Source organism: Impatiens glandulifera, chromosome 5, assembly GCF_907164915.1.
Source record: "Impatiens glandulifera chromosome 5, dImpGla2.1, whole genome shotgun sequence".
In the NCBI taxonomy this organism is placed as follows: Eukaryota; Viridiplantae; Streptophyta; class Magnoliopsida; order Ericales; family Balsaminaceae; genus Impatiens; species Impatiens glandulifera.
In genome coordinates, this window is record NC_061866.1 from 27,310,655 (window position 1) to 27,320,377 (window position 9,723).

General features: G+C 30.8%; 1 protein-coding gene across 1 annotated transcript in view; it reads right to left on the reverse strand.

Moving 5' to 3' along the window:
- Positions 1 to 4,678: 4,678 nt before the first annotated feature.
- The window catches only part of LOC124939158 (1-aminocyclopropane-1-carboxylate synthase-like), a 6,573-nt gene continuing 1,528 nt past the window's right edge, over positions 4,679 to 9,723 (reverse strand). Inside the window, exons 3-6 of the mRNA XM_047479665.1 lie at positions 7,214 to 7,351; positions 6,763 to 6,894; positions 6,489 to 6,652; positions 4,679 to 5,564 (exon numbers count right to left, since the gene is read on the reverse strand). Coding sequence (XP_047335621.1) covers positions 4,679 to 5,564; positions 6,489 to 6,652; positions 6,763 to 6,894; positions 7,214 to 7,351 — 1,320 coding nt within the window. The remainder of the gene's footprint in view (positions 5,565 to 6,488; positions 6,653 to 6,762; positions 6,895 to 7,213; positions 7,352 to 9,723) is intronic.

Here is a 9,723-nt window from a genome sequence, read left to right on the forward strand (position 1 = left end):
ACAATGAAAATTATGTCATTACATGTCTTTTGTATGATATATTTATCATTGAAAATTACGATAAAAATGATTAAATTCACTAAGGATGTGAATTGCACTACACGAATTATCATGTTATCAAATGATATATTGATATTATTAAATGAAATACTTAACTTCTACAAGTGAATATGTTTACACTTGAAAGTACAATTTACGTATAAAAATATTGTAAGAAAATTATGATTGATAGATTGAACGTTATAAGATATAATTTTGACTTGTGTCGAAAAATATGTAATCGTTTACACGAAGGCAAAATAGTTCAAAGACATTTTGTCTACTAGTTAGCCAAGTAAGAAATATTCTCATAAAAAAATGTGTTTAAATGGTATGCATGTACGAATGATTATGCTTCTTATTAGAAGATGTTCTATTATTATCTAAGAATGTACCAACGAAAATTTCTAATTATTGTGATAGTAATTTAAAATTAGACAAACTTAGAGTCAATGACAAGTCTAGACATACACGTCTTAGACATAATGTCATTAGACTCTATTCTCTAATGGAGCTATCAAATTTGACTATGTAAGTCAAAGATAACATTGTGGATCCACTAATCAAATTATTGAATAGAGAGTTAGTTTGAAGTCTTTTAAGTCATTAGCCTACTATAAGTTGGTTTGAAGGAAAACCCAACCTATGTAGACTAGAGATCCCAAGAACTAGGTTGAATTGGACAACCTAATTGTACTGACTTAGAAAATTATTGTTGAGGATTAATCCTATAATGAAACAATATATATTTTGACAAGTATAAACAAATCGCTTTTAATGTTTTTTTGTGAGAAAAGAGATCAAAGATGATAAACCTGCACTTTATAAAGAACGTAAGGTAGAAGTGGGATCACTTCGAAAGAATTGCACGACTTAATTCTAGACCCTCGCATAGAACCAATCGCATGTTCTATGGCTAAAACACACACAACAATGGAAACTTGACAAGTACAGAGAGAATTCTATGTGAAAGTGTGTAATCGTTTATACAAATGACAGAATAGTTAAGGACATCGAGTATACGAATCAACTAGTAAAGTTATATACTTTCATAAGGGAAGGTTTAGAGGGTTACACCTACCTAGCATGTGTAGAATTCAACTGTTGAACTTTTTACCGAGTTAATCATTTAATTTCCATAAATATGGGAGTTTGTTGGAATTTTAAAACTAATTCTATAAATTCCATTAATGAATAAAAATTAGAAGGTGGGTAATAAAATTAAATCTAATTCACATAAAATTCAAACATGAATTAAATGGTGAAATTTGATCCAAATGTATAATTTTAATTAATTAATTTAAATTAATTGATTTAAAATGTATTGATGACCAATTAACAAAATGTTGTTAATTTGTAGTGTCATTTACATGAGTTTATTATTATTATTATTATTATCAATTGTTATGATAATTTAATATTATTATTAACAAATTGAAAAATTATGTAACATTAGTATTGAATTTTAAATGCCTTAATTAATTTTGGCAAACAATTACTCCATAATGAAGAGGAAATGTTAAGGTAAATGAAGTGGCAACAAATAATGCCAACCGTTGGATCAATTGATGATTTTATTTAATGATTTAACTTTTCAACAATATAAAACCCATCATCACTAATCTAAAATAACACTACAGCATCTTATTATTTCTCACTCTAAAATTCCAAAAGTCCTCTCCTTATTTTGTGAGTGTTCTTCGAGTTCTTCACTCGACATTTTTCGTTAAAAGTCAATGATAGTTCAAGTACATTGGTCAAGTTTGATGCGTAGTGATTTCAGTGTAGGATCACTACTAGAATTATTGTACTCTAGGAGACAACTATCTACGATAAGCTCTATTACAAATGAGAGACAATAAAATTGTTTTAAGGGAAATTTGCTAAGAACATGCCTCAAATCAACATCTCAAATCAGTGATTTCGTTTCTTTGTTTCTTCATATTTTCTATTTTTTTGGATTTATTTGGAATATCTTTCTCTTATATATTTTTTATAATTTAAAGACAATAATATCTAACATAGAGTTATAGGAGCTCTTCCATTATCATTCCCAATACATCTTCTCCTCCAAATCCTCGGCATTTGGAGGTACTCGTCTCCATCAGATGTTTGTCCTTCAGATTCTATTATTTCGGCATCACCTTTGGGGAGGTTTAGTACGCACTGAAAGTCTACTTCATTGAATTTTTAACATCTCCCAATTACTCAACATTAGAGTAGTTCTTCTAACATCGAACTTGCTCAAGAGGTGACGACATGTTCTAAGAGGCATTTTGAGATACCCAAGGACAGAAGGGAGCATAATCTAATGTCCTTGACAACCACTTTTTAAACATCCAAGAGTTGTTAGACGAGTTTATAAAGGCCATTTGGAGAAGTTTGGATGTTGAAAATAGGTTGTCTCCTTGCACGAATGGAAGTAGAGGGCGTCGGGTGAAGAAAGCTTCCTATTAGACACCATGCCTCTATAAAAAAAGTAAATGAAAATCAAGTTTTGATAACATTACAATCATGTTTTAAGAAGATGACAATTGTTACCTTGGACGAATAAAAGAAGTAGGGGTGAAGAAGCGGGGATGGAAGAAGAGGGGCGACGGGTGAAGAAAACTTTCTCTTCAATACCTTGCCTTTGTAAAATAAAGAAATTGTCAATCAAGTTTTGAGGAAATAACAATTGTTACCTAAAAGAAATAGTAGAAGCGGGAACAAAAGAAGAGGGGGCAGGGAGTGAAGAAACCTTCTTCTTAGATACCTTGCCCCTATAAAAGAAAGTAAATGACAATCAAGTTTTGAGAATATGACAATTGTTACCTCGAACGAATGGAAGAAGCATGGGTGAAGAAGCGAGGATGGAAGAAGAGGGGGCGGGGGAAAGCTTCTTCTTAGAGGAATCTTTCTTCCTCTTGTATACCTTCAAACTCCAAAAAAGGAGATTTAATAAACTAAAATGTAATGTAATGTCGGATAAACTAAAGTGTATCTGAAAAACTAAATTATAATGTCTGATAAACTAAAGTGTAATGTCTGATAAACTAAAGTGTAATTTCTGATACACTAAAGTGCAATGTCTGGAAAACTATAGTATAATGTCTGAAAAACTAAAGTATAATGTCTGATAAACTGAAGTGTAATGTCTGATACACTAAAGTGTAATGTATGAAAAACTAAAGTGTAATGACTTATAAACTAAAGTGTAATGTCTTATAACCTAAACTGTAATGTCTTATAACCTAAACTGTAATGTGTTTCTAACATTTTTAACAATACTCTCTAATATTTCATTTCACTGTCTAAAATATTTTAATCGATTCTTACATTTTAGTTTCAGTGTTGTTAGAGAACTTCCTCTTCTTAGATTTGTTCGCTTTGTTCGGACTCTTGGTTGCTTTGTTTTGACTCTCGGTTGCTTTGTTAAATGGTTGCTTTGTTCATACTATTCCTTGCTTTGTTAGGACTTTTCCTAACCGTGTTCAAACTTTTCCTTGCTTGGTTCTTAGTCTTCTTGGCTTCGTTGTTCTTCAATGCATCGAAGATCACGATTTGTTTTGGCGAACGATGGCGACGATAAGGGAACGGACAATGGCTAGGGTGTTGAATCTTCAGACGCGCGCGATAGTTTTGGGGATTATGTGGGTTTTGGGTTTTCCGGGTTATGGGATTAATATAATACGAAGTGTCATGGCGCGCTCCGATATTTGGAAATAAATTAAATTAAAAATAAAATATTTTTGGAAATGAATTAAATTACACGCTGGTATGCAACGGGGTAGTCGCTGCCCCCAATCGTTCTCCTTATTATTATTCTAAATATATTCATTTTTACGAAGAAGATGAAACATTTGTCTGTCATTTTGATGGTCAGTTAGATTTTTTTGCTGAGAGAAAAACGTTTTATAAATGAACATTGATGCAAATCAAAACTAAGAAAATTTGGTAATACTTGCTATTATTAAAAGTGAAAAAGGAAAAATATAAAATATGATTGTTCAAATTTACTAAATAAAATTAATTGTGATAATCTGACTAAAAAGAAAGGGAAAAAAAACGAAACCAAGATTGCTGAAGCTAAATACAATTAAAATGAACTTGTCATTCTTTTTCAAAAAAATAAAAAATGAACTTGTCATTAATTCTGATTACAATGCAAGGACCGCCATGAATTATACACAATTATGGTTGTATGTATATAATGTGTTTCAATCAAGACCCATTTTCAACCTATCATAATTTTGTAAAGATGTTCAGTTAATAGGAAACAATTCATCTCATAAAATTTTGGTATAGAAACAATAATAATCAAGATGATTAATTAAACTGTTGGAATACTTGATGAATCGAGATGTTTTGAGTTTAATGTCATTGTTTTAGTTTGGTAAAAATAGATGGAGAAAACATAGTCTAGTCTTGGGAAAAGGACGATTAAACACATTTTTCAAACCACTCTAATTTTGAGACATGGGTCCTAATAAAAAAGTGTTATTGATACAATAACCCAAGTGAAAGGGAATACACAATTTGTAAGACTTAAATGATACACAATATCACAATTTTCTTAGTTTAAAAGACTACCAATATATATAGTTTTAACTAAGGATTGGATCTTCATCTTAAATTTGAGTTCCAAAGCAAACTCATGTTATTCTGTCGCAATTTTCAGATCTCTTTCTTTGTTAACCCTATCGTCTCTCACGAACTTTCCAAATCTCTTTAGTGCAATTTTCACGGTCTCATTATCAATGTTAGCGAAACAAACCCTAAACCATCCAGGCTCCGAGCAATGAAAAGAAGAGCCTGGTGAAATATTGAGTTTAACTTGGTTGATAATAACTCGCCAAAGACCTATTTCCTCTTGGGTCGTGCCCCCTTTCAACATGTGTCTCAAGTCCATCCAACAAAAAAGACCCGCATTGCTCTCCAAACACTTGATTCGATATCCCATGAGCCCTTCAATGAACAACTTGTGCCTACTTCCCAACCTTTTCGCGTTTTCATCGAGAAACCCATCGACAAAATCATCGTCTAACAACATCGATGCAATCAAGTACTGAGTTTGAGTAGAAACAAGTCCAAAGCTAGACATTTTCCTAGCACTATTCACGACATAATCATTGTAAGAGTAGACAATCCCAACCCTGAAACCTGTGAGGCCCAAATCCTTTGACAAACTATAAATAATGTGTACAAGGTTTTTATTCACACCCTCGGTTTCATGTAGTGCCTCGGAGACACTAACAAATCGAGGTTTTTTGAAAACTGTACCAGCGTATATCTCATCACATACAAGATGAATATTCTTTCGAGTAACAAAAGATAGTAAAGATTTAAGAGTGGATATGTTAAGAACCGTGCCAAGTGGGTTAGATGGGTTACTTAGGATAAGACCTTTTACTTTGATATTCGATCGAATGGCTTTCTCATAAGCTTTTTCTAAGGCTTCTATGGTTATTTGAAAATTGTTAGAACTTGAACAAATGACTGGAATCAGTTGAAGGTTGGTTCGCCACCTTAAATCTCTGTCAAATCTACAAAACAAAAGTTTATTAATTAATCTTCTCTTGTTTTAAATAAAAATGCTAAATTAGATCAAAATATTATTTATAACTATTTTGTAATTTAAAATGAACCACTCATATATATATTTGAAGATCATATCCTCAAATAATAAATATTCTCCTTTATTTTAACCAAATATATGTTATTAAAAAAAAATCAGTCAGATCTTTGAATTATATATTTAGTATAATCAATTTTTTCTTTACTAATTTGACAACAAGTTACAGCTATACATGAGCTAGCTGGAGACTTAATTTGTACGTCCAACAAATAATAGTTTTATAACATGTGAATATTCAAACGTCAATGGAATTTATTATAGGCATGCACTTTTTATTTTTATCTCCGAATTCTTACTATACCCAAAGTGGTATAATAATTGACATTTATTTTAGTTTGAACTTTGAACAAGGCACTATTAAGGAAATATGATGTAATTGAATAAAAAGAAAAAAAAAGTTTTTCTTTTGTTTTGTATATCACAATTAGAACTTGTTTCTTAATTGAGAAATTTTAATTTTTATTTATTAGCCCAACAATAAGTTTGGGGTGGTGTATTAAGTTGAAAAAAGTTATTATTGTTATTTATTTCACTTGCTATATTTAAAATATATAATAATTTTGTATTATAATTAATACAAATAATTTAGTATAGTTGATTAAATGTTATGATAATATATATTATGATCCATATTTAACCCTTATTAGTACATTTTTAAAAACAAAATTAGGGTGCCCATGAGAAGGAGTGGTCCTAGACTATGTGACCTCACCCCATGGCCGGCCTGAGTCCAACCTCTACATGATCGAAGATCATATTTTAAGGGATCTTAGTCTGGATAATATATTGAGTTGGACTAGAAATGTATGGAAAAGATCAATTAGGTTCTTACGCAGGATAATAAGGAGTTGGAACTAGAAATGCATCGCCACCATCGGCCAGACAAAACATGAGAAGCTCACTAGCGCCCGTTGCTCCCCCACCCATGACTATTCGATTCGGATCGAACGAAACCCTAGTTTGGCCCATCACTCTTCCCATGAATCTTGCAATGGCCTATATATATAATAACAACATTTTTAGGATGATATATCTATAGAAAGTAAAATAAATGAAACATAAATGGATGCTAACTTGAAAACATGCACATATATTATAATTAATACATTTCTGAACTCGGATAGTCCATGATAGTCTTGAAAGATGGATACGTCTTTAAATGCACCTAACCCTTCAAAAGTGCATATGGAGGACTTAGGGTTCTTCAGAATCCATTCTTGAATTAGGTCCAATGAGAGCTGCAAACCATAATATATCAACTTTAATTATTTATCTCTCTTTATATATATAGGTGGATTGGTGGAGATCATGACATATCAACTGAATTTTTTTATTTTTTTTATTTTTTTTTTTGTGGGAAAATAAAACCAAATACCCATCCGACACATGAAACTCAAAACATCAAGAACATAACACACACACACACAAAGTCGAAATAATCAAGTAAAATAACTAGAAACATCATGACATCGATCAAGTTGATAAATGAGTTAAAGGATTTGTAGATAAAATGAAGAGATAACTATATATAGAGCTCAACTAAAATTAATAAAGAACCTTATTTTCAGAAAGACCCATTTGGATAACTCCATTAGGATTGTGAAGTGTGTCAAAAGGATCACTATTATAAGTTTTCCAGCCTTCAAAATAGGGGGAGTTTTCGGCATGTTGATCGCTCATTGCTATCTTGGATAGCAAATAATATTGATTCTGATCATGATGACCACTCTTGATCAAATCCATTAATTATATATATATAATTTAATTAATTAATTTTGTTTGAAGAAGATAGATCGAACTAGCAGCATTCTATTATTTATAGATAGGAAACCACACAAACAAAGAAGAGAGAAAAGACAATAATTTCAAAACAAGTACAAAGTGTTTTAACAGTACTATTTTTGTTTTTGATTATTATAGATTTTGTATATGGTGCATCACATCAAGTCAGCGGCTGAGATTTAACGAGGAAGCAATATCGTCCGATCACCACCCTCTTTTTTATTTTTAAATGATATTGGTTTGAAAGTACTTGTAAAGAATACTTAGATTGAGAAAATGTTAAACGAAGTATATTATATCATGTGTAAGTGCAGTGGCGGACCCAGAAATGTTTTCTCGGGGGGGCCAAATATATAGTAACGTAGCATTTTTTGGTGATCAATTAAATACATTTTCTAATTAAAATTTTACTCGATAATTACATAAAAATACTAACAAACACAATTACAAAATACTAATAAACACAATCACTAAATTATTCTTGTTCATGAGTCGGTTCAAAAGAAGACAAATTTATTTTACGAGATTCTATTTGTTGAAAATATTACAATATTTGGCTCATTTTCAATTGTTGAGAAAATATCTTTCTCAACATATACAACTAAACTATCATTCATCTATTCATCTCCCATTCGATTACGCAAATCAGTCTTCACGGTCTTCATTGCAGAAAAAAAAAACTCTTTCAACGGATGCAGTTGCAACTGATAAAACTAAAGCCAACTCTATCAATCGATAAACCAATGGAAAGACTATATGTTTTTCTGTTGCAATCAATTTTTGAGCAAGAATTCTCAAGTCTTCAATTTAAGAAAATTGAGGATCATCCCGCAAATTAAATAAGTAAGCCTGAAGTTGTTGTTCCAAAAATAAATAATCACTGCCTGTGAAATTTTTGGTATAAAGTTTGGCAAGACGAATGAGTTTACGAATATCAAATTGGGAGAATGAATTTCTGGGAGTAAGACATGATATGCAGCCAAATAATTCTGTATTAAATTCTGAAAAACGATTATTCATTTATTGCATAATCAAGTCAACAACCTAACATTAAATAATAAATAATAACTATTAATAAATAAGAAATAATAACTATTAATAGATAAGAAATAATTTTTATTATACCTGACAAAAGATTTCCACACGATAATGATGAAGATTAGTGATGAGTTCCCCTTTTCTTCTCCGTCTATCATTGCTATCAATTATCATATGTTTATTCATATAAAATATTAAGATCGAGTGTAATTGACAAAAACTGTTAACTTGGTCCAAAATATCATGTCATCCATCTTCTCTAAATTTTTGTAATTGATTTTTCGAACTCGAAATCAATGACATGGCTTGAACTATATTTTGCTCTCCTCTTTGTAGGCAAAGTGACAACTCACTTGTAATTCCCAATAATTTTTTCATCAAATGTAACACAAAAACAAACTCATAAAAAAATTAACTATATAAAAAAAATATGAAAATCTAATTTAATAGATTTCAGCCTAACTATTTTATTCATATAAAATAAATTAAAGGTGAGGCCAGGGTTTGATCACCTGACCTCATCTTTAGAGTTTGGTTACCAAACCAACTGGACTAAGATTTACTTGTCAAATATATATATAAAAAAATATTTATCTTAAGGTTGGGGGAGGCCCGGGCCCCCCAAGGCCCCCCTTGTAGGTCCGCCACTGTGTAAGTGGAAGTCTATTAAGAAAAGTAGGTTACGTGTTTCATTAGTTTCTTGTTATACAAGGAGATATATAATTGTTTGTTCGTTCTTATCTTATCTTATTTGTTAATTACTTGTTAGTTAGAATCAGTTAATATAGGTAGTTATATTTTCTCTGTTTCTTGCCGTTTATTTTACTTTCCAAGTGCAAGACTATATATAGTCTTTTATTTTTGTAAATAAGTTGGTAATTTCGCTTATAAATTTCTATTTTATACTTTATAATTTAATCTATCAAAGTCATTGATGCAATGTGTAATGATAACTTTCTACCTAATAAAAAAAAATGAAAAATATAAATGATTCATAAGCTCTTAGGGACGTTTTGTTATTATTTATAATATTTGTATGATCATGATGAATGTTTCTCAGGTTTAGTAGGCTGAAGATAAAGTCTCACTTGATTGTTGATCAACAATAAGGTTCAAGAAATTGCAGTTTAGGATATGATGATTATACTTAAAGTTTAAATAAACTAATTATAGGTTTGACCCTTCATCTTCCCATTCTTCCTTATTCTTGGCGATTGTGGAATGAGGATTGTTGAAGGATCTCAAGG